At 43.0% G+C, this 24978-nt stretch overlaps 1 protein-coding gene across 4 annotated transcripts in view; it reads left to right on the top strand.

Annotated features, from left to right (window-relative positions):
- The window catches only part of DLG5 (discs large MAGUK scaffold protein 5), a 291149-nt gene that overhangs the window by 207729 nt on the left and 58442 nt on the right, over positions 1–24978 (top strand). For 3 of the 4 annotated variants that reach the window (XM_073686034.1, XM_073686037.1, XM_073686035.1), the window contains one exon: positions 13477–13590. The exons of the other annotated variant lie outside the window; for it this stretch is intronic. In XM_073686034.1, coding sequence (XP_073542135.1) covers positions 13477–13590 — 114 coding nt within the window. The remainder of the gene's footprint in view (positions 1–13476; positions 13591–24978) is intronic. 4 annotated transcript variants of the gene reach the window in all.

Consider the following 24978-nt stretch of genomic DNA (forward strand, 5'->3'; position numbering starts at 1 on the left):
AAGCACTTTCCAAGTGATGCTAAAATCGCTTGGAAAGCACTTGTCAACCCGCATGCAGAAATGCAAGTGAAGAAAGCTTCACATCCGCATGTCCCTGGCAGGAAAACGCATGTACAATCCGCATGTACAATCCACATGCGTTTTTTTCTGCCAGGGGAGATGCAGAAACGCTCAGGAAAAAATCCGGAGCATTTCTGCATCGTGGGCACATAGCCTAACAGTCTGGGTCTTGTTCTGAGTTTACACTGCTGTCACCATATTTACATATAGAGATAACAGGAACTTAGAACAAGTATATGGTTCAGGAAAGTGAGAGCAGTGAGTAAGGCTATGTGCCCACGATGCAGAAATGAAGCAGAAAATTTCTGCAGCATTTCTGCATCTCCCTGCCAGAAAAAACGCATGCAGATTGTGCATGCATTTTTCCTGCAGAATACATGCGGATTCACATGCGTTAACGCATGTGTTTCCGCATGCTTACTGACAAGCACTTTCCAGGCGATAGCATCACTTGGAAAGTGCTTGACAACTAGGTCACACTATATAAATCCATGCAACCGGCATGGATTTATTTAGTGTGACCGTAAAAATAAAAAAATAAAGCTATACTTACCTCCGATGCCCCGCCGCGTGTGCTGTTGTGCTCGTCCTGGCTTCTTCCTGGTTGCCGGCATCTCGCGAGACAGCCTGCGGTCACATGACCGCGACGTCATCTCAGGTCCTGGAAGGTAAGCACTGCGCGGGCCGCCGGACAGGTGAATATAAATTATTTGTTATTTTATTCTTTTTTTTACAGGTACAATGGTACCCAGGTCTGGATGAGAGTCTCCTCTCCTCCAGAACTGGGTACCATCCGCACATTGAACCGCATATAATCCGCTTGTACAAATGTACAGACACGGATTATATGCGTCTCAATGCAAGTCAATGGCGGCGCTTCCGCAAAATTAATGAACATGCTGCGGATTTATGAGCGCTGCAGAAACGCTGCGGAAAAATCCGCAGCATGTCCATTGACATTGCGGAATGCCATTGGGGACCATGGGGTGCGGATTATCATGCGTTTTTGAGGCGTTTCCGCTGCGGAAATTCCGCAGCATAAATGCATGAAAAACGCATCGTGTGCACGCAGCCTAAGAGTACTGCTCTGGAAAGTACTGTTGCTGGGGATTGTGATGTTACAGGACTGTCAAGAGCTGAGTGAGAAGGGGGTAGAGGTGAGCAGCTAACTCTTGTATAGAAATCAATGGGCTGCTGAGGTGGCTGGGATCTTAGAAGTTAATTCCTCTCCTGGAATGTAACTACTGCGCACACTAGGCCAGGCTGTGGTGGCCGATCTCAATGGAAACAAGTTTTACAATATATAAGTCAAGTACAAACTTTCTTTCATGCTGTCTGGCTAAAACATTTTTGATAATATAAGAATACCCCTTCAGCCACGGCCCCACTATCAGTATTTGGTCAGTATTTTTTCTCAGGAGTGGGAGCCAAAACCAGGAGTGGGTGATAAATGCAGAATTGGTGACTTGTTTCTATTATACCTTTTCTGTGATTGTTCCTCACCTGGTTTTGGCTGCCACTCCTGAGAAAAAATACTGACCAAGTACTGACCAAATACTTATAGTGGGGCCGTGGCCTTCAACTCTCTCTCCTTATTGTCTGTGCATAAAACATATTGACTTTACTGGGAATTTTAACTCTAATAATAAATTATAAATTATTATTCATACTACAATTCCAAACATGAAGCTTTTCCTCCATTTTTATAATAAGATATTGTAATAGTGCTAACTGTATACATTAGACCAACATCGCTATGCAGTTATTGTCTTATGTGGAATAAGTAACCCAGTCCTAACACGTCTAATAGTAGATTTATGACTGGCAGTTCTGTATCTTATTGACTATGTGGTTTCACCCATACAGTAGTCCACTGGGACATTTGATAAGGTACACTACGAAGTTGGAGTCATGTAAAGAAGCATTTGATGTGATAGTTTTTATCTGTGAGAGCTGTTATATATAGTCAGAGGAAATCATGCTTGACCAACTGGCACAATGAAGGCAAGGAAATGTGCCTAGTTTCCTATATCCTACACATAGTTTTGTAGGATGGTATGTAAAGCTACCAATGTCTGCTTGTTTCAGTTGTTCTTTTATATTGTGTGGTCTTCTGAGGCATATCAATTCTAGTATTTTGAATGCCACAATATAATGGTAGTTCCTGTAGAAGAAGGGCCAGTGTTTTCTTGCAATATGGTAAAATCATGGGACCTCATCAGATACTGCATCTTTATCTGGTCCAGGTTTGGCAGAAAGAACCCTTTTTCCTCTTATTCCATAAGGTATGTCAGATAGCTCTTTTCAGAAACCCTTATAGGCTGAGTGCACACAATGTGCTTTTAATGCATTTCCGCCGCGGAAACGCATTAAAACCGCTTGGTAATAGGTCTGCCATGTATAGCAATCATAATCCGCATGTGCTGTGCACATGATGCGGACATTTCTGCTCCGGATTATCATTGCGGCATAAAATTATCATTGCGGTGAATTCACGCCCATTGACTTGCATTGAATCGCAGCAAACCCGCATGTATAATATCTATACATGCGGATTTGTTGCGTTTCAATGAAAATCAATAGGCGCAAAATCGCGCCAGAATGGCGCTGCGGCTGGTACCCGGGTCAGGAGAGGAGGCTGCTACTCCTCTCACCCGACTGCTGCTCTGGCTGATAACAGTGAGAGCAGTGTGGATGGGAGGTGCAGCAGTCTGCCCTTCCCAGCCTGCATGCCCGCAGTAGTAAAAAAAAAAAAAGAATAAAAAAGTAAAACTAAAAGAAAAAACCTTTATACTCACCTGTCCGGCGGCCCCCGGTGTCTTCCTGGTCCCGGGCACGAGGCTAAGCGCCAGATTTGGCGCATCTTATGGATGCGCCATTTCTGTAACTGCTGAGGGGTGATATTAATAGCCGCGGAGGGGGATATTATCCATGGCCCCTTCCCTGGCTATTAAGCTGTCTAGTTTAGCCTTTGATGGTTAGATTTTATAGGGGGACCCCACATCAATCTTTTTCTGGGGTTCCCCTGTAATATAGCCAGTAAAGCTAAACAAACAGCTGTGGGCTGATATTAATAGCCAGGGAACATTGTTGGCTAATGGCCCCTTCCGTGGCTACTAATATCAGCCTCCAGCGGTCGGCTTTCCCTCTGCTGGTTATAAAAATGATGCAGGAGCCCACGCCATCTTTTGTCAAAGAGAAAAGATTTTGTTTGCTTGATCAGTTTGTTACAGTATTATACCGGGAGAGACAAACAGTATGAATTATTGTGCTGCTGTTGATTTCTGACATTCCTCTCTGGTATGCATTACTATAAATGACTGTTTTGTTTTTTTTAACCTTGCAACTTTATCAAAAGAAGTGCATTGAATTTCTTCAGTGGATACGTGACTGGCTCACTATACGGACAGCTCCTGCCAGATTTCGTGTGAATTCCTATTTTATTTCTACTGTCAGCAGAGAATCTGTATGTTCTGCCCATTCTAAAACCAGCCTGAACTCTGCACTAGCTGCCTATGATCAAGATGAACCAAAGTGGTCTTGTCTACCTTCCTTGATGACTTTACCTCTTTCAATATTTCAAGTAAACTTCCTGGTAGGCTAGGCTCACCAGACCAGTATACTCCTGGTTTCTCTTTCTGTACAACCCATGAGTGTACAGTAGCACAATGGCTAGTGTGTTGCTTTGCAAAGGAAGTATCACGGTTTAAATCCAGCCAAGCTGGATATCTGGGCTAAATCCTGACTGATGACCGCCCATTCTTTTCTAATCACTGTTCGTAGTTTATCACAATTTCTGTATTTTTGTTTGTCCTTATGCTGTTTCAGGATTGACCACAGGTTTTCAATGGGATTGAGATATGGGGAGTTTCCTGGCCAAAAGTTCAAGGTTTTGTTCATGGAGCCACTTGGGTATCCCTTTTTCTTTTTGACAGGGTCTCCATCATGCTGGAAAATAGCATTTTTCAACACCAAACTGCTAATTGTTATTCTTGGCAGTGTTCTTGGGCACAATTGTGAGTGAGCCCATTCCCTTGGTTGAAAAACAACTCCACAGTGGATGCTTTACTGTTTGTATGACATAGGTGTCATGGTTGCTCTCACCTTTTCTTCTCCGGACAATCATTCTTTGATGATGTGCTCTGCTCAGGAGGCACAAGCCAAAAAGATCACAAAAAAAATTCATCTAAACCACACCCCTAAAGGTATTCATTTGTTGACCTTTGAACCTGCTACCTCTCCCAGTAGTGTTATTACTAGTAGCTCACTTTACAAATTCTCACTAATCAGTCACCTGGTCAGGTCTTTAACAAACAATGCCAGTCTCCCAGACTACCTAAGACAGCAAGGCAGGAATTGTAGCTACGCTGTGTTGTCACACTTTTTCAAAAGTAGTGAATAAAAAGAGCAGCGGCCTAGCATGCGCACTTCCCCTCCATTCTAATGGAGATAAAAGTGGCATGTTCTGCTGATCGGTGCAGGTCCCAGCTGTGGGACCCCCAACAATCAATAAGTTATATCGCCTATCTTGTGGACAGGTGATAACTTATTTTCACTGGACAACCCCTATTAAAGGGAATATGTCATCAGAAAATAAATGAGCTATTATCCAAATCAAGCTTATATGTTAAATGTATTTTTTATTTTATTTTGAAAACATTTGTTTTGTTTTTCATAAATAAAAATCTTGCAGTTTTCACACTGGCCATTTGGACTATTCAAGACTTATACTTCCTGTTCTTTCAGGAAAGTCACATGTACATTAGCAGCAATAGACTGACTCAGGCCCTATTTTTTATATTAAACCATCAATTTAGCGTGACAAAGGTCATTGTGAAGGGAGGGGGACCAGGATCAACTGTGATATCACCTATTGTAAATGGTGGATCCTGTGATATCTGCTATGTATGGAAGTGTTCTCTGTCATTGTAAGCCTGCCTGTGAATTATAATGAAACTTCTGAAAACTATTCCTCAAAGAACAGTAAGTATGTGTCTAAAATGGCTCTAGTTACCACTCTGGAAATTGAAAGATTTTAACATTTTTCACCTCTGAGGAAGCCACCTTGAATAGCAATACGAATAAGGATTTCACTGCTGCCATTACTTATGCTATAGTAGACTGACCGTTAAAGGACGGGGACTGTAATATAAAATGCATGCAAATAGCCCCTTATTCTTTCTAGCGTCTGCATCACGCTGTACATTGCTGTACAGCGATTTGATGCGTACGCATCGTATTGCATGGGTGATAATTCCATCTGCTGTGTAATACTAAGGAAATCATGAAAACACAATATGTTTCAGAGCCTCGAGGACTGCCGTTGACTAGTGATTGGCGAGCACTAGAATGCTCGGGTGCTCGATGTTCGGGTCGAGCACATTGGAATACTCGGGTGCTCGACCCGAGCAACGAGCCCAATGTAAGTCTATGGGAAACTCCAGCATTTTTCAGGCGGCTCCCCCCGGCGGTCTGCTAAGGGCCTAAAAATTGCCCAAATCGATGGGAACAGTGCTGAAGATGACATGGGAACAGCATGGGGAAGACCCCTGGAAGCATTTCTGACTCCCAGGTCACTGCTGTCAACAACGTTGTCAGAGTATTACGCCACTTTTACGGACTCACAATAAAACATACAAAAACAAAACCAAAATGGATTTTCCTGGGAAATATGTTAATGAACATCCTTTCCAGGATAATGACTTGTATATAAAGCAAAATAAATAACCAAAAACAAAAATACTCCTTCACACCTTGTACTATGTTCACACTTAGCGTTTTTGATGCGTTTTTCCACTTTTGCATTGCTTTCAACCGTGACAAATGCATTCACCAGGAAATGTCATTTTAACATTTTACAACCTTATCTGGCCATGTGGTGTGTGAGATATGATCAGACACATCATGTTTCATTTATGAAGGAGGGACTCTGAAAGTCACAAAGCCTATTTTTATAGGGCCATCAGGCGGTCTTTACTATTTTTAAAGGGTCAGCAGTCGGCCCTCACTATTCTTAGAGAACCATCAGCCGGCTATGTTTTATTGTTCCCATTACTAAAGAGTGGGTCTCCTATACTGTTATTGCGTAAGCAGTGAGTGGCAGGGCTGCCCAAAATTTGGACGCACCCCAATACCCCTTTGAAGAGACTTAGAGTAGGGCCGCCTGAAAACAATGTTCCCATTATTAAGAAGTGGGTCTCCCATTGTATTTGCCTATGCATCGAATGCAAGGGCTGCCAAAATTGGGAGGCACTCCAATGCCCCTTGGAAGAGACGTGGAGAAGGGCCTCATAAAAAATGTTCCCATTAGAAAGGAGCGGGTTTCCTATACTTGTAATGCCCATGCACTAAGTATATGGGCTGACAAACCTTTACCCCTGTGGGGTATACATGAACATGCTGTCTAAAAAAAATTTTTTACGGGCATCATAAACACCCTTTAAAAAAATTATGTGGGTGTGGCATCACGGACCACGGTCACCCTGATGATATGGTGGTGGAGGAGGACAAGAGCAAATAGCCAAAATCAGGACGCGTATACCCATGTGTGGGTGTGAAGAGGTGCATGGGAATATACCTCCCAAAAAAAGACACTGAATTTGAGTTTATGCACTGCTATCATTCGGTGATGTTGAGAAGTCTGGCCCAATCCAGCCCTTGTTCATTTTTATAAGGGTCAGCCTGTCAGCATTTTCAGTTGACAGGCAGATGCGCTTATCAGTTATAATTCCACCAGCGGCACTAAAAACCCGCTCTGATAAAACATTAGCGGCAAGGCAGGCCAGGACCTCCAAGGTGTAGAGAGCCAGTTCATTCCACGTATCCAGCTTGGATTCCCAATAATTATAAGGCACAGCGGAATCACAGAGGATGTTGGTACGGTCGGCAAGGTACTTCCTCAGCATCTTCCCAAACTTTGCACTCCTTGTGAGAGTACCCCGCGCCTCAGGGCCTGTGTGATGGGAGGGGCTGAGAAAATTCTCCTAGAACGTTGACAGTGTTCCCCTGCCTCTGTTGGATTGAAGTTGTGTCTATCTCGCCTGTACTCCTTGGTTGTCCAACGAACTGTGACCTCTGCCGCCAGTGTCTTCAGATGGGAATTTTTTTAATAGTTCCGCAACAAGGACCTTCTAGTACTGCCCCATTTTTGTAGAACTGTCCGCCTCAGGAATAAGAGATATAAAGTTCTCTAGAAGGGTCTCCAACCAGTAATGACTGCCACCCAAAATTTTGAGAACGCGAGGGTTATGGGAAAGGCAGCGTAACATAAACTCAGCCATGCGTGCCAGACTGCTAACAGGCTAGACTTCCATGTCCTCACCAAGAGAATGACTGACCATGCTCTCCTTCTCCTCCTCCTCTCTGTCCTCTGGCCATCCACGCTGAGCCGACGGTATGACAGTTGTGCAGGTAGTACCGTCTATAGCGCATGAAACTAGCTTCTGTTCTTCCTCCTCCTCCTCCTCCTCTTCCTCATTGTCACCCAATCCACATTGGGATGAGATGAGGCTGGGCTATGTGTAATCACTCTGTATGGTTCCTTGCTCCATCTCATCGTGCTCCGCCTGCAATGCATCCTCTTTGATTGTGTGCAGATTTTATTTCAGAAGGCAGAGAAGTGGGATGGTGACGCTAATTATGGAGTCATCGCCGCTCACCATCTTGGTGGAGTCCTCAAAGTTTTGGAGGATGGTACATATGTCTGACATCCATGTCCACTCCTGAGGTCTTATGTGTGGAGTCTGAACCGAATGCCGACGGCCTTGTAGTAGTCAACAACTGCCCTCTTCTGCTCACAAATCCTTCCCAACATCTGCAGTGTAGAGTTCCAATGCGTGGGGACATCACACACCAGTCTGTGAGCCGGAAGCTGCAAGGGTGGCGGAAGCTGTAGGTGACTTTCTAAAATGGGCACACAGGCGGCGTACTTTAACAAGCAGATCCGGCAGCTCCGGGTAGGATTTGAACCTCTGAACCACGAGGTTAAGCACATGGGCCAGGCATGGTACGTGTGTGAGCTCGCCTCTCCTCAGAGCCACCACCAGGTTCCGGCCATTGTCACACACGACCATGCCTGGCTGTAGGTTCAGCGGTTTGAGCCACAGATCTGCCTGCTCTTTCAGAGCTGTCCACAAATCTTCAGCATTGTGCGGTTTGTCACCTAAGGATATTAGCTTCAGCACAGCCTGTTGCCACTTGGCCGAGGCTGTTCTGCAGTGCTTCCAACTTGTGACTGATGTGGTCATTTCGGAGATGGAGGCTGAGGAGGATGAGGCGCAGGAGCTGTAGACCATGGGGGCAACCCCGATTGACCTAGGGCCCGCAATCCTTGGTGTCGGGAGGACGTGTTCCGTCCCAAGGTCCGACTGGGTCCCGTCTTCCACTATATTAACCCAGTGTGCCGTCAGCGAGATGTAACGTCCCTGTCCACAAGCACTTGTCCACGTGTCCGTGGTTAGGTGGACTTTACGGTAACTGCGTTGTTGAGGGCACGGCTAATTTTTTGGGACACGTGCTTGTGTAATGCGGGGACCGCACACCGGGAGAAATAGTGGCAGCTTTGACAGAGTACCGAGGGACGGCCGCCGCCATCAGGTTGCGGAATGCTTTAGTCTCCTCGAGCCTAAAAGGCAACATTTCGAGCGCAAGCAGTCGTGAAATGTGGGAATTTAGTAGTGTGGCCTGTGGGGCTTTGGCTGCGTATTTGTGCTTGCGTACCAAGGACTGGGGTATGGACAACTGAACGCTGCGCTGGGACAAGGACGTGCTTCCTGATGCTGCTACTTGAGAGTGTGCAGCTACAGGTGCAGGGCAGGAGGCATCTTCGCATGCACCATGGACAGGGGATTGGCTTTCACGCACAACAGCGGAAGAAGCAATGGTTCCACCCGCAGACACTGTTCCTGGAACCTGGGGTTCGGCCCACAAAGTCGGGTGCTTTGCTGCCATGTGCCTGATCATGCTGGTGGTAGTCAGGCTGCTAGTTTTGCCACCCCTGCTGTTGCTGGCCTGGCATGTGGTGCAAATGGCCTTTTTGGGGTTATCGGCAGAGTCTTTAAAATCAACCAGACTCGGGAAGAACTAACAGTTGTACTGGCAACTTCCTTCATGTTGGTGTTACGGGGAACGGTTGCCTGCCTTCTGTCTGCGGCCACCACACTGCTTCTTCCTGCCCGTTGGGGTGCTCTGCCTCCCTCCCCCTGTGTGCTGCTGTCCTCGCTCTGCATGTCCTCCTGCCAGGTTGGATCAGTTACTATATCATCCACCACCTTGTCTTCCACTTCCGCACCCTGGTCCTCCTCCTGACTTTCTGGCAATTGTGTCTCATCATCGTCCACCTCTTGTGACACTTTCCCACCGTCGCCTTCGTGTGACCGTGGCTGCTCAAATATTTGGGCATCGCTACATGCGATCTCCTCTTGCCCCGCTTCAAGTGGACAGGGCGAGAGGCCCAAATCTAAAAATGGAAAAGTGAACAGCTCTTCGGAGTGTCCAAGTGTGGGATCAGTTGTCTCCTGGGATCAGTTTCTCCGGGCACTTGGCGTGGTGGGAGGAAGGAGGATCAGGGTGAGGAATATGCGGTCCAGACTCACAGCTACTGAGAATTGACCATGTGGAAGACAGGGTGGTGGTGGTGGCTAAGCGACTGGAAGCATTATTCGCAATCCAACCAACAACCTTTTGACATTGCTCTGGGTTCAATAGTGGTGTGCTGCGGTCCCCTAGGAATTGGGACAGGAAGGTCGGGCGAGAAGATGTGGGTGTTTGTTGTGGCACAATTTCAGCTTGCCCACGGCCTCGGCCTCTGCATGCACCATCACGTCCAGTTCCCTGTCCCTAGCCACGCGCCTTGCCCATTTTAAATGGAGGACAATATCTTCCACGCCCACTACAAATGGCTGAATTTGGAGCGAAGTTATATGTAATCCGTGTGATGGAGAAACCACAGTTTTAAATACCTGGCCTGTAGGTAACTATTTTGAACAGCAAACCAGTGTCGAAAACTTTGCTGACACACTGAAAAAAAATTAGAATGGAGGCCAGAAATGGCAGCATTTTCAGAAAACATATATGTGATCCATGTGATGGACAAACCACAGTTTTAAATACCTGGCTTGTAGGTAACTATTTTGAACAGCAAACCGGTGCCAAAAGCTTTGCTGACACACTGAAAATTTTTTTTAATGGAGGCCAAAAATGTCAGTATTTTCAGAGCAATTATATGTGAGCCGTGTCACGGACAAACCACAGTTTTAAATAGCTGGATTTTTAGCGCTGTACTATGGAAAGGACCTGGCTGTATTCTACAAATTATTCCTGGCCCCTGAGACCTGGGCCTATTTCTAGAAATCTAACAGCAGCAGCAGACAGAACTGGAATGGAGCCTCTTGTGCTATGTGCACTGCAGTCTGCTATATACACTGCCTGCCTGCCTATATACATTGCCTGCCTGATATCTCTGCAGATGGGTTAGTCCTCAGAAGAACTGTTTGTTGAGATGGATATGTGTAATGTACTTGTTTTCTCCCTACACTACCTAATACACAACCAAATCTCTCCCTAGCTCAGAAGCACGTCTCCCTACACTGCCCGATTGCGGAGTAGACTGATGAGCACAACGGCACCAGGTCTGATATAGACCTGATGACGCTGTGCAGCCAGCCAATCACTGTAATGCCACAACCAACATGACTGCGGCATTACAATGAGTGGCAGGCAATCCCTGCATGTTGTTTGGCGCTCTAAAGAGCGCCAAACATGCAGAGAGAGGACCCAAGCATCCGCCCGAGCATCTCGCTGAGATGCTCGGGCGAGTACCGAGTACTTGCGAGTATGCTCGCTCATCACTAGCGTTGACCTAAAGTATAAACAATTCATTGTCAAGTCCCCTTCTATTGGCCCAAATATACAAATGTCTTCGCTTGTCATATGGTCATCCAACCACATGGTGTTATTATTTTGGTTATTTTTGTTTTTCCTGGTTACTGCTCATAGACACAGTCTTTTCTCCTGCTATACTGGAGTTTCTATTTCAAATTATCTTTATTGTTTTTTAATGGGGGGAAGGGAATACAATACACACGATGGGATTAAAAACATTCAAATAACAAGGTCAGTAGGAAGGGAAGGCAAGGGTATATGGTTGGGGAAGGATTGGAGGGACATAGGAAATAAATGTGAATTTACAGTAGGTCAACCAAACTATTTGCACTCTACTTAAAATCTGAACATAAATCAAAGAACCCTTTATTTTCAGGAAAAGGTAAAAAAAAAGAAAAAGAGGTATCTGGTATTAATATTACCTTGGGAAAAGTCTTAGATCTTACCGGGACTCTTTAGAGGGAAAATGAGTGTTCCATAAGGACCAATGAGTATCATACTTATTCATTGTGTTATTTCTCATGGCGGCCACTAGTTCAAAAGTATTATTTGTGGTTACTCTGTCAATTACCTCTGATATCAAAGGCACATTCGTTTGTTTCCAATTAGTTGTTATAAGTAATTTTGTAACCAAAAAAAGATGGATAGCAATTGGTCTAACTTTTTGAGATAGGTCTTCTGCTTCCAATGAATGAAGTGTTAAATGAGGAGAATAAGGGATATCTACATTACATACTTTGCTCAGTAATTCAAATACTTCTTTCCATAAATTTACTATTAATGGACATTCCACTATACTGGAATTTCTGATATGAAAAAAAGAACAACATAAAAACACTACCAAAAGTAAAATACATCTAACAGAAAAACCTGATTTAAACAAAAAGGCATTTCCTGATGATACATTTCCTTTTAGGGGGAAGTATGTTTCCAATGGATCTGTTTTGTTTATTTCATTATTTGGTGTATCTAGGTGATTCTCTGCTTTTTTAACGGCTTCTCTACAAACTAAATAGCTTGGTGCCTTCAGGAGGGTATAGCTGGTTTCAGTCACTTAAAGAAACCCTCCCGTGAACTTTTCTCCCCCCCCTAAACCTGTGTATATGTTTATGTAGTGTCAGGAGCAGATAGGCGCTGAACAGTGGAGAAGACTGCGGCAGGTGAGTATATTAACACACTCTCACTACAGTACACAAAGTATATACACAGGTTTAGGGGGAAATAAAGTTAATGGAAGGCTTCTTTAACTACTTAGTATCCGCCTCCTGGTGGCAGCAGCTATATACAAGGTTCTCTGTGTCCTCCAGTCAATGTGACAAGAAATTTTTTTTTACAGTGAGTAATAAAAAAAATTTGTTCCTATCCTGCAGTATGGAAGAGGCACATCATTATTCATAAATGATCACCTGTATTCGCTAATATAGCAGTGATGGATCTATAGCCTTAATTTTACAACTATAGAAGAAACATGGGAGTGTTTTGTGAATTCTTGCTATATCTGGAGAGAATTATCACTATTGTCATGGGATCCATAAACTTACTAGATTTGGCTTTAACTGCACATAATAAAAATGTCACGCATGGTGTAAGTTTGGTTGCACTTGCTAGGTATGGGAAACACACTTTTTATCTTTGTCACCTTGTGGATGCTGTGCAAATACAACTATAGTTTGTACCCTCCAAAAATGTGTAATAGATCTAAAACTCATTATGAATCTGCAGCACACTGTACTCCCCAAGTGTTTCAAGAAATAAATCCCTATTGTGCATTTACATAGAGTTAGGTTATGTGCACACGGTGCGGATTTGCTGCGGTTTTGACGCTGCAGAATTTCTGCACAATTTCCACACCTAATATGCAAATTAGGTTACTTGCGGTTTTGCTGCATGCTTTTTTTGATGCGGTTCTGCCGCATGCGTTTTTAATGTCTTCATGTTGAAATTAGAGAATAGTTGTTTTTTTTTTTAAACAAACTTTATTGATCATCGTTTTTGTGTGCGTGTGTGAGCCTCAGGTGCACAAAAACGCATAGTGGGCATGGTATTTCTAGAAATCTCATCCACTAAGCTGTAACAGCTTGCCGCTGCGGTTTTACGCTGCATAATAACGCAGCGTCAAAACCACAGCAAATCTCCACCGTGTGCACATACCCTAAACCTCAAGCAGGATTTTTCTATTACTGTATATTAATTGTTTGTATGTTTAAAGTGTAGATTAAATCCTGTAATTAAGAGTTTCTGCTGCAAAGAAATGCTGTCTTGTGTTGTTTAATGGTTTTCATGGTGTTTGCCTTAAGTGTCAGCTATTAATCCATGTTCCTTTTATATTTCCCTCTTTTCCCTCTTTTTAACATGGTCTGTTCCTACACTTCTCATTCCGACCTTTATGCTACTTTCCTAACCATACTTCCCATGTAACTTTCTGCTTACAATTATTTTCGCTGTGATATTGATTCACATATTCTTTCATGCTCTTTTTTTTGCTACCTTTACATATCTCCTTTCTTTTAATATATGTTGCTTTTGTACCTCAAGCCATTATTACTTTCTTCCCCACTTTTCGTCTTCTAGATATGTCTTCCGTACTAGGTCTTTACTTAGGCTTCCAGCCCATTCTAGGCCCAGGTTTTCCTCAGTAAGATGCTTGAGGTCTGACTTTTAGTCTTCATCATTCTGCTTACATCTTCTGCTAATGTGTACAGAGCCTCTGCTGCTTTTCTTACAGCTTTCTCCACCCCTGCTTTGTTGGCATGCTGGAATGGTGTCTTGGTGTCCTCATACATTTACCTTGTCTTCATTGGTTGGGGGGTGGGGTGTATGTTGCTGTTATTGATGTGTCCTGTAATTGAAGCGTCAAGTCTTGTATTTTCTGCATGTTCAAGCATGTGCTGATTCTACTTTTGTCTTGGGGTTATAAAGTGGAAGTTTTTTTATTAATGCACATATTCAAATATTGGAATCATTGCATTATATTATAGGTACTATAGAGAATTACTTTTTTGTCTTTTCACAAGTCTGTCAATCACTGTTTAGGCCTGGAATTAAAAGAAGACTTCACCCTGCTGTACACATGCATTATATCATCCTGCAGAGATTGTTAGGGAATCCTCACATGTGTTGAGGATGACTAACAGTCATAAATCATGCAGAGGCAGGGACTCGAACTTAATATACGAACACACCGCAGATACTCGGAAAGCACCCAAGCGTGCTTGGCTCAAGGGTTAAACGAACACGCTCGCTCATCACTAGTAGGCACCCCTCCAAGAATAAAACTGTGAATACTCTGCTTACCTAAAGATTTGGGGAGGGGCTTCCCTGTTTCTTTTATTATTTTCAGGTCTGTTGTTATATGAACACTGGTGGCATATAACAACAATTACATAGCAATCTGCCTCTGAATACAACCTGGCAGTACGATTACAGTGCAGGGTGTTAGGTTCTAAACAATAGGACCTACTCCCAGATATTCCTGGAACAATGTTAATTACATTGAAAGTGTGGTTTGCTGTTCTCCATTTGACGACTATCGAGAAGGCTAACCAAATACGCAGCTGTGACTGAATACACTGTCACGGGTGTGTCGCCACGAAGATCGTCACAATTACACAGCCTGACTTCTCGCAGCTGACTTTTTGGTGCTTTGTGTTTTCGGCAGTGAGGGAGTTAATTCTCTCTCTCTCTGTGCTAGACGAGGTCCAGCCTCGCCCAGCTGCAATCAATGCTGCTGTAGTGAGTCTCCTTCAAATGCCTGCTGGTCTGTTTGGGAAGTGTCGGTGAAAGCATTTCATACAGACTTACAGAGCGGATCGTGGTATTTGGAGTTTCTGAGATAAGTGTATTTGGAGTGTTTTTTCCCTTCCTCGCTTTATCATTTATCTCCTTTCCCGTTGGTGTTCCCTCTGTTGTAGTTGTGTAGTTTTTGTATGCAAGGTGGTTTTGGTTTTTCCCTTGTACTGTCTCGTTCGTCTAAATACTGTGTTTGGGCATATTATTTCTTGTTCCCTTTGGTTGTGATCAGGGTCCTTCTCAGGACTAGATTACTGAGGTGCAGGGATCTTCAGGAGGTAGGGGTTACGCTGGCGGCCTGGACCTCTGTACCTTTAACAGTACCTCCAGGTTGAGGGATTAGTCAGGGCCCCAGCTTAGGGTCAGCTTAGGCCCCCTACCTCCAGTATACAGAGACAGCGTGACATACACACTCTCCTCATCTCAGAAATCTACCAGGGATTTTAATTTTAGAGAGCATACAAGATCTCTTTTTTATCTATCTTTCTAGAGGGGTATATGCTCTGCATAGTCCTGCAGTTACAGCTGGCCATTTATCTTCCTGTTCATTCACTGTGTTAGGCGTCGGGCTGTTGCTGGATTCGAAATGGGTCCAGAACCTTCTGTGGTCTCCCTTTCCGGTCCAGCCGGGGCTGATGCTGCTCAGCATCGTCGTCAGCCCCAACGCCTAGCTGGTCCACGAGATGTACAGATTGTCTCTCGGGTATTTGTGCCTAGCACTGTTAAGCATAGGTTGCGGAGGGAGACATAGCTGTTGGAGCCTAAATCCAGGATTCTCGGTACTGAGCATGCCCGTGACATGGCGGACCGTGATTGGTGGTTCGGGAGTCAGCTGATCCGGTGACCTGGCACCGCCTGATTGGTCGCGAGTGACGCCACCAATAGTGCGAAGTGGGCAGGGCTTAGTCTTTAAAAGACCCGCCCACAAACATGGCGGCGCGCTCTGATCATTGAGCAAGTGATGCTGATGTGTGGACGACTTTGTTCCACGTAGTTTCTATAGGCAGGCTAGTGGAAATAGGCAGGTAGCTTCGCCTAGCAGTCTGGCTCTGCCAAAGGGATCGCCTAACACCCCGAGCAGCCTGCAGGCGTCCTATCCACGGCTATCGCCTGTCAGCCACGTGGAGTAGTACCCTTCAGTCCGGTAGCACGCCGGCTGGAGGCACGTGTACCCGTTGGCGTAGTCACACACGCAGCCTAGCGCCGCCAGTGTAGTCCCTGTGTAGTTAACAGGGCTACAGCTACTTCCCCGGTCGCGCATCTCCCGTGTAGTTAACGGAGATAGAGCGAACCGCTATACCCTTTCCTGTGTGCAGTAACACGGAAGGGTTATCATTTAAGTTGGTTACTTTCCTTTCCACCCGGAAAGTGTTCGGCAGCAGTCCACCAGGCTGCATCGCGGACCCCGGGGCCGGTTGCGTTCCATTATAATAAAGTTGTCTGCAACTGCCCTCCTAACACACTGTTTAGATATCATTAATTACATCATGCACTTAAAGCACCTTTCAGCAGGATTGTGCTCAGTAAACCACATACACTGTCAGGTGGGTGATATTACACTGAGTAAAATGATACCTTGGTTGATGAAATCTGTCTTGTGTAATCTTTACTTTTAGTTACTGAAAGTAAAGATTGCACAAGAACCACAGGACGGATTTCATCAACCAAAGTATTGTTTTAATCAGTGTAATGTCGCCCACCTGACAATGTATATGTTTTACTGAGCACAATCCTGCTGACAGGTGCACTTTAAAGGGAATCTGTCAGAAGGTTTTTGCTACCTCATCTGAGAGCAACCTGATGTAGGCAAAGAGAAGCTGAATCCATGATGTATTAGTTAGATTACTGGATGCAGCCATTCTGACAGAGATTTTAGATTTAGCAATGAAGCAGAGCTGAAAAGTTTCCCCCGCAAACCAGGCTCTGTATATACAAATTCCATATACAGTGAGCTGGCTATCACAGGAGGGGGCTGTGGGACTAGGGCTCACACAACCAGCTAGTTACAGCAATGATAATCTACTGGTGCTAAAACAAAACCTGGAACTTGATAAGAGAGGCATCTGCTGAAATCTGTGTTTTAACCCCTACTTCATGCTGTCTTCAGATTACATAGCAAAAACCGATATCTCTTAATCTCATAATTTTAGACTGAGTACACATGTCCATTAGTCAACTGTTTGAGACAGGATCCAGTAAAAAAAAAAAAAATCTCTTGCTCTCTCTCTCTTTATATGTAGTTATGTGTGTGTATGTACCTGTACTTCTCACTAAATTAGAATATAATCAAAAAGTTAATTTATTTCAATTCTTCAATTCAAAAAGGGAAACTCATTATATAGAGTCCTTACAAACAGGGTGATTATTTCAAGTGTTTATTTCTATTAATGTCGATGATTATGGCTTACAGCCAATGAAAACACAAAAGTCATTATCTCAGTAAATTACAATAATTAACAAAAACACCTGCAAAGGCTTCCTACGCGTTTAAAAAGGTCCCTTAGTCTGTTTCGGTAGGCTCCACAATCATGGGGAAGACTGCTGACTAGACAGATGTCCAGAAGGCAGTCATTGACACACTCAACAAGGAGGGTAAGCCACAAAAGGTCATTGCTAAAGAAGCTGGCTGTTCACAGAGTGCTGTATCCAAGCATATTAATGTAAAGTTGAGTGGAAGGAAATGGTGTGGTAGAAAAAGGTGCACAAGCAATCGGGATAACCGCAGCCTTGAAAGGATTAAGAAAAGGCCATTCAAAAATTTGGGGAATTTCACAAGGAGTGGACTGCTGCTGGAGTCATTGCTTCAAGAGCTACCACACACAGACGTATCCAGGACATGGGCTGCAAGTGTCGCATTCCTTGTGTCAAGCCACCTATGACTAATAGACGACGCCAGAAGAGTCTTACCTGGGTCAAGGAGAAAAAGACCTGGACTGTTGCTCAGTGGTCCAAGGTGTTGCTTTCAGATGGAAGTAAATTTCGCATTTCATTTGGAAATCAAGATCCCAGAGTCTGGAGGAAGAGTGGAGAGGCCACAATCCAAGCTGCTTGAGGTCTAGTGTGAAGTTTCCACAATCAGTGATGGTTTGGGGAGCCATGTCATCTGTTGGTGTAGGTCCACGCTGTTTTATCAAGACCAAAGTCAGGGCAGCCGTCTACCAGGGAATTTTAGAGCACATCATGCTTCCCTCTTTTTGGAGATGGAAATTTCATTCTCCAGCAGGACTTGGCACCTGTCCACACTGCCAAAAGTACCAATACCTGGTTTACACACAACAGTATCACTGTGCTTGATTGGTCAGCAAACTCGCCTGACCTTGACCCTATAGAGAATCTATGTGGTATTGTCAAGAGGAAGATGAGAGACACTGGACCCAACAATGCAGACGAGCTGAGGCTGCTATCAAAGCAACCTGGGCTTCCATAACACCTCAGCAGTGCCACAGGCTGATCGCTTCCATGCCACACAGCACTGATGCAGTAATTGATACAAAAGGAGCCCCAAGTATTAAGTGCATTTACTGAACATACATTTCAGTAGGCCAACATTTCGGATTTTAAAATTATTTTTCAAGCTGTGATTATTAAGTATTCTAATTTACTGAGATAATGACTTTTTGTGTTTTCATTGGCTGTAAGTCATAATCATCAACATTAACAGAAATAAACACTTGAAATAGATCACTGTTTGTAATGACTCCATATAATATGAGTTTCACTTTTTGTATTGAAGAACTGAAATAAATTAACTTTTTGATATTCTAATTTTGTGAGAAGCACCTATATATATATATATATAGTACAGACCAAAAGTTTGGACACACCTTCTCATTTAAAGATTTTTCTGTATTTTCATGACTATGAAAATTGTACATTCACACTGAAGGCATCAAAACTATGAATTAACACATGTGGAATTATATGCTTAACAAAAAAGTGTGAAACAACTGAAAATATGTCTTATATTCTAGGTTCTTCAAAGTAGCCACCATTTGCTTTGATGACTGCTTTGCACACTCTTGGCATTCTCTTGATGAGCTTCAAGAGGTAGTCACCGGAAATGGTTTTCACTTCACAGGTGTGCCCTGTCAGGTTTAATAAGTGGGATTTCTTGCCTTATAAATGGGGTTGGGACCATCAGTTGTGTTGTGCAGAAGTCTGGTGGATACATAGCTGATAGTCCTACTGAATAGACTGTTAGAATTTGTATTATGGCAAGAAAAAAGCAGCTAAGTAAAGAAAAATGAGTGGCCATCATTACTTTAAGAAATGAAGGTCAGTCAGTGTGAAAAATTAGGAAAACTTTGAAAGTGTCCCAAGTGCAGTTGCAAACACCATCAAGCGCTACAAAGAAACTGGCTCACATGAGGACCGCCCCAGGAAAGGAAGACCAAGAGTCACCTCTGCTTCTGAGGATAAGTTTATCCGAGTCACCAGCCTCAGAAATCGCAGGTTAACAGCAGCTCATATTAGAGACCAGATCAATGCCACACAGAGTTCTAGCAGCAGACACATCTCTACAACAACTGTTAAGAGGAGACTTTGTGCAGCTGGCCTTCATGGTAAAATAGCTGCTAGGAAACCACTGCTAAGGACAGGCAACAAGCAGAAGAGACTTGTTTGAGCTAAAGAAAACAAGTAATGGACATTAGACCAGTGGAAATCTGTGCTTTGGTCTGATGAGTCCGAATTTGAGATCTTTGGTTCCAACCACCATGTCTTTGTGCGACGCTGAAAAGGTGAATGGATGGACTCTACATGCCTGGTTCCCACCTTGAAGCATGGAGGAGAAGGTGTGATGGTGTGGGGGTGATTTTGTGACACTGTTGGGGATTTATTCAAAATTGAAGGCATACTGAACCAGCATGGCTACCACAGCATCTTGCAGCGGCATGCTATTCCATCCGGTTTGCGTTTAGTTGGACCATCATTTATTTTTCAACAGGACAATGACCCCAAACACACCTCCAGGCTGTGTAAGGGCTATTTGACCAAGAGGGAGAGTGATGGGGTGCTACGCCAATTGACCTGGCCTCCACAGTCACCAGACCTGAACCCAATCAAGATGGTTTGGGGGGAGCTGGACCGCAGAGTGAAGGCAAAAGGGCCAACAAGTGCTAAGCATCTCTGGGAACTCCTTAAAGATTGTTGGAAGACCATTTCCGGTGACTACCTCTTGAAGCTCATCAAGAGAATGCCAAGAGTGTGCAAAGCAGTCATCAAAGCTAAAGGTGGCTACTTTGAAGAACCTAGAATATAAGACATATTTTCAGTAGTTTCACACTTTTTTGTTAAGTATATAATTCCACATGTGTTAATTCATAGTTTTGATGCCTTCAGTGTGAATGTACAATTTTCATAGTCATGAAAATAGAGAAAAATCTTTAATTGAGAAGGTGTGTCCAAACTTTTGGTCTGTACTGTATATATGAAAAAAATAGTAGAAACAGTATTCCATAAATAGATGATTTATTAGCTTAGCAAGAGCTGTGGCAACGTTTCGGCTGAATACAGCCTTTTTCAAGCTATTTTTTTCATATGTAAGAAGGTTTGATATTTACCTGAGGACGGGCACCCACCTATTTACAAGTTATTTGCTTGTGCTGCTCTTTTTCTTTTTATATATATATATATATATATATATATATATATATATATATATACATACAGTTATATGAAAACGTTTGGGCACCCCTATTAATCTTAAGCTTAATGTTTTATAAAAATTGGTGTTTTTGCAACAGCTATTTCAGTTTGATATATGTAATAACTGTTGGACACAGTATTGTTTCTGCCTTGAAATGAGGTTTATTGTAGTAACAGAAAATGTGCAATCTGCATTCAAACAAAATTTGACAGGTGCATAAGTATGGGCACCTCACCAGACAAGTGACATTAATATTTAGTAGATCCTAATTTTGCTAAAATAACAGCCTCTAGTTGCTTCCTGTAGCTTTTAATGATTTCCTGGATCCTGGATGAAGGTATTTTTGACCATTTCTCTTTACAAAACAATTCCAGTTCAGTTAAGTTTGATGGTTGCCGAGCATGGACAGCCCTCTTCAAATGATCCCACAGATGTTCAATGATATTCAGGTCTGGGGACTGGGATGGCCATTCCAGAACATTGTAATTGTTCCTCTGCATGAATGCCTGAGTAGATTTGGAGCGGTGTTTTGGATCAGTGTCTTGCTGAAAGATCAATCCCCTGCGTAACTTCAACTTTGTCACTGATTCTTGATCATTATTGTCAAGAATCTGCTGATACGAAGTGGAATCCATGCGTCCCTCAACTTTAACAAGATTCCCGGTGCCGGCATTGGCCACACAGCCCCAAAGCATGATGGAACCTCCACCAAATTTTACTGTGGGTAGCAAGTGTTTTTCTTGGAATGCTGTGTTTTTTTGCCGCCATGCATAACGCCTTTTTGTATGACCAAACAACTCAATCTTGGTTTCATCAGTCCACAGGACCTTCTTCCAAAAAGAAATTGGCTTCTCCAAATGTGCTTTTGCATACCTCAGCCGACTCTGTTTGTGGCGTGCTTGCAGAAACGGCTTCTTTCGCATCACTCTCCCATACAGCTTCTCCTTGTGCAAAGTGCGTTGTATAGTTGGCCGATGCACAGTGACACCATCTGCAGGAAGTTGATGCTGCAGCTCTCTGGAGGTGGTCTGAGGATTGTCCTTGACTGATCTCACCATTCTTCTTCTCTGCCTTTCTGATGTTTTTCTTGGCCTGCCACTTCTGGCCTTAACAAGAACTGTCCCTGTGTTCTTCCATTTCCTTACTATGTTCCTCACAGTGGAAACTGACAGGTTAAATCTCTGAGACAGCTTTTTGTATCCTTCCCCTGAACAACTATGTTGAATAATCTTTGTTTTCAGATCATTTGACAGTTGTTTTTAGGAGCCCATGATGCCACTCTTCAGAGGAGATTCAAACAGGAGAACAACTTGCAAGTGGCCACTTTAAGTAGCTTTTCTCATGATTGCATACACCTGGCTATGAAGTTCAAAGCTCAATGAGGTTACAAAACCAAAAAAAGTGCTTTAGTAAGTCAGTAAAAAGTAGGTAGGAGTATTTAAAACAAGAAAATAAGGGTGCCCATACTTATGCACCTGTCAAATTTAGTTTGAATGTAGATTGCACATTTTCTGTTAGTACAATAAACCTCATTTCAAGGCAGAAACTTTACTGTGTCCAACAGTTATTACATATATCAAACTGAAATAGCTGTTGAAAAAACACCAATTTTTATAAAATATTAAGCTTAAGATTAATAGGGGTGCCCAAACTTTTTCATATAACTGTATATATATATATATATTATAATCTGTGTGTGTATATACAGCAGATCCGTTTAAGATAGAAAAAACAGACTGAGAATCTGTCAACACATTTGACCTATCTAAACTATTAATATGGGCATACAGTTTATACAGTGCTGAAAAAAGAGTGATACCTATGTGCCTCATATCAGATGTCTTGTTGATAAATCATCTTTCATCAACCTAAATAAATGGCCTCTTCCAGGCTCTGGAGTGGACGCTGCCTGGATTAGAACTCCTCCAGAACTTATTTTACATGAAGGGGGAGTTACCAGTGTGATATGTGATGGTCGTTCTCTGCTCTCCTGATCTCACTGCAGAGCTGTATATGATTATACCTGACACATCTGCCGGCTCCTCTCTGCTGCAGCTTTCAGCTCACAGGCAGACAGGGGTGTAATATTGTTACAATACAGCAGAGCTGTGTGTGATTATACCTGACACATCTGCCGGCTCCTCTCTTCTGCAGCTTTCAGCTCACAGGCAGACAGGGGTGTAATATTGTTACAATACAGCAGGTATCAGAGAAAAGCAGAAAATGTGTTTGCAAGAAGACAAAGTTCAATTCTACTTTTCTGTGTTAGTTACCTGTCTCACACTGGCAGAAACTCCTTTCATTTAAAATAAGCTAAGCAATGTGAACTGAGGTCTAAGATGGTACACATGCAAGAAATAGGAGCATGTTCACATTAGCAAAAAGAAGCAAAACCTACAAAAGACAAAAAATATATCTCATACCCTACCATCATTATATATAAATGTAAAGCAAAGTTGCATATTAAATATAGGGTACTTAGTGAACTATTTTTGATCAAAAAAAGTATACAAGCCGTCCCACCAGCGACAAGGTGACCCTAAATTGGGACGGTACCTACACTGTCTATATTAAAAACCTTGCTGTATATCAAAGTTGAAGTAATGCATATAAAAGGGTAGACAAATAGGACCGGGTCCCAACTTCAGACCACCTAGGCCCGTGGTAAGCTACATATATACTAATCAGCTCAACAAAGGGGATGCCACACCCTTAATTTGCACAGAATGCAAACAAGACAAAAAACCAAGCAATGTGAACTGAGGTCTAAGATGGTACACATGCAAGAAATAGGAGCATGTTCACACTAGCAAAACCTACAAAAGACAAAAAATATATCTCATACCCTACCATCATTATATATAAATGTAAAGCAAAGTTGCATATTAAATATAGGGTACTTAGTGAACTATTTTTGATCAAAAAAAGTATACAAGCCGTCCCACCAGCGACAAGGTGACCCTAAATTGGGACGGTACCTACACTGTCTATATTAAAAACCTTACTGTATTATCAAAGTAAACTCTGGAGGCAGAGTTATCTTCCAGGCAACATTCTCCCCATAGCCTGGAACAGCTCATTTACATATAAGAAAAACATGGATTTCTCTGGAATAAAACATTACATCGCAGTTATCAAGTTATCACTTTATTCAGCTTCTTATGACCTACATGCCCATATAGACACCTTAAGAGGGTTGATCCTACTGATAGATTCCCTTTAACATCTGATCCGTTTTTATTGCAATCCGATTCAGTTTTAAAACTGACATTTTTTTAATATGTTTATCTGTTATTAAACCTATTCATTTTTTAATCCCTTTCCACAAAAGGGGAAAATACATGTTCTGGGAAGGAGTCCTTACGTGTAGAGGTGGCTCAGGAGCTTCTGCCACATGCAGCAGATTCCAGCAATGTTACATAGACAGCATCTCTCTAACAGTGATAACTGCAACTGATTTCCAGCCAAGGCTGTTAACCATTTAAATGTTGCAATCAGTCTCTGACCTTCCATTTAAATAGAATGCGTACTGGTGCCTGTGTGCATCGGCTCCCATTGGTCTCCCCACAGTGCGTTTGTGTGGGACTGATGGGTTATTATGACAGCTAGGGGTCTGCTGAAGAACCCCGTCACTGTCATCTCAGTATTCGTGTGAAGCTCAGCCATAGGCTGAACTCCATAGGTGATTGAAATTTTCACTATATACTCCTGTGATTGTCACAAGGATACTGCGACAGAGTGGGATCAGACGATCGCAGTGTCTGGTGACACATACACCTATGGTAGTTAGAATGGCTTCACCGTCCTATTAGCAGTTCTGGCTTTCTTTGCTCTGGTGCTGCAAGGGTTAAACTGCTTAGTTGGACTCCTGGCTGGTTACTCCAGCACTTATAAAAGAACCCTCCTCCATGCTTCTGACCTTGCCAGTGATAGTTACCACTACCTGGTTTGGAGTTGAAGGAGAGAGTTCAGTGTTTGGAGTAGGCGGTTTGACTTGACAGTTTTTCAGATTTCTGAGTGGAGTTTCTTTGCATGTTTATCCTTATTTTCTCCCATTTGGATTGTGCCTCCTATTCCTCCCGTTTCCCACTCTGTAGTTTTGTGAGTGTATTCTTATGATTATAGTTTTCTTTTATACCTATCTGTCTGGTTAGTGTTTGGCTATACACTTTGGCCTCACACCTCCCTGGGTGGGGAAGGGAACAGATAAGGGTAAGATAGGAGCATAGCAAGATAGGAGACCCCGCATCTCCACCATCCGGGTAATCCAGGGGACAGGGATAGCCTAGTGCACCACTAGTTCGAGGGGTTGGGTAGGTGCCCACAGTCCCTTGTCACTATGTGACAATGATATTGCAGTGTCTAGTAAAAGCAATCAGATGATTGCAGGTTGATAAAAAAATCAACCTATTAAAAAAAAAAAAAAGTTTCTTAAAAATCTAATTTCTTTTTTAATTTAAAAGTTGAACCCTTTTGCCCCTTTAAAAATAAAGGAAAAAATAAACATCTTTTTTATTGCTGCCTTCGTAAAAGTCTGATTTATTTAAAACATGGAATTTACCCAATCAGTAAATTGTGTAAAGAGGAAAAATAATCAAAAA

This window comes from Phyllobates terribilis, unplaced genomic scaffold (genome assembly GCF_046119375.1).
Source record: "Phyllobates terribilis strain yellow unplaced genomic scaffold, ASM4611937v1 Scaffold_5__5_contigs__length_657084704, whole genome shotgun sequence".
Taxonomy (NCBI): Eukaryota; Metazoa; Chordata; class Amphibia; order Anura; family Dendrobatidae; genus Phyllobates; species Phyllobates terribilis.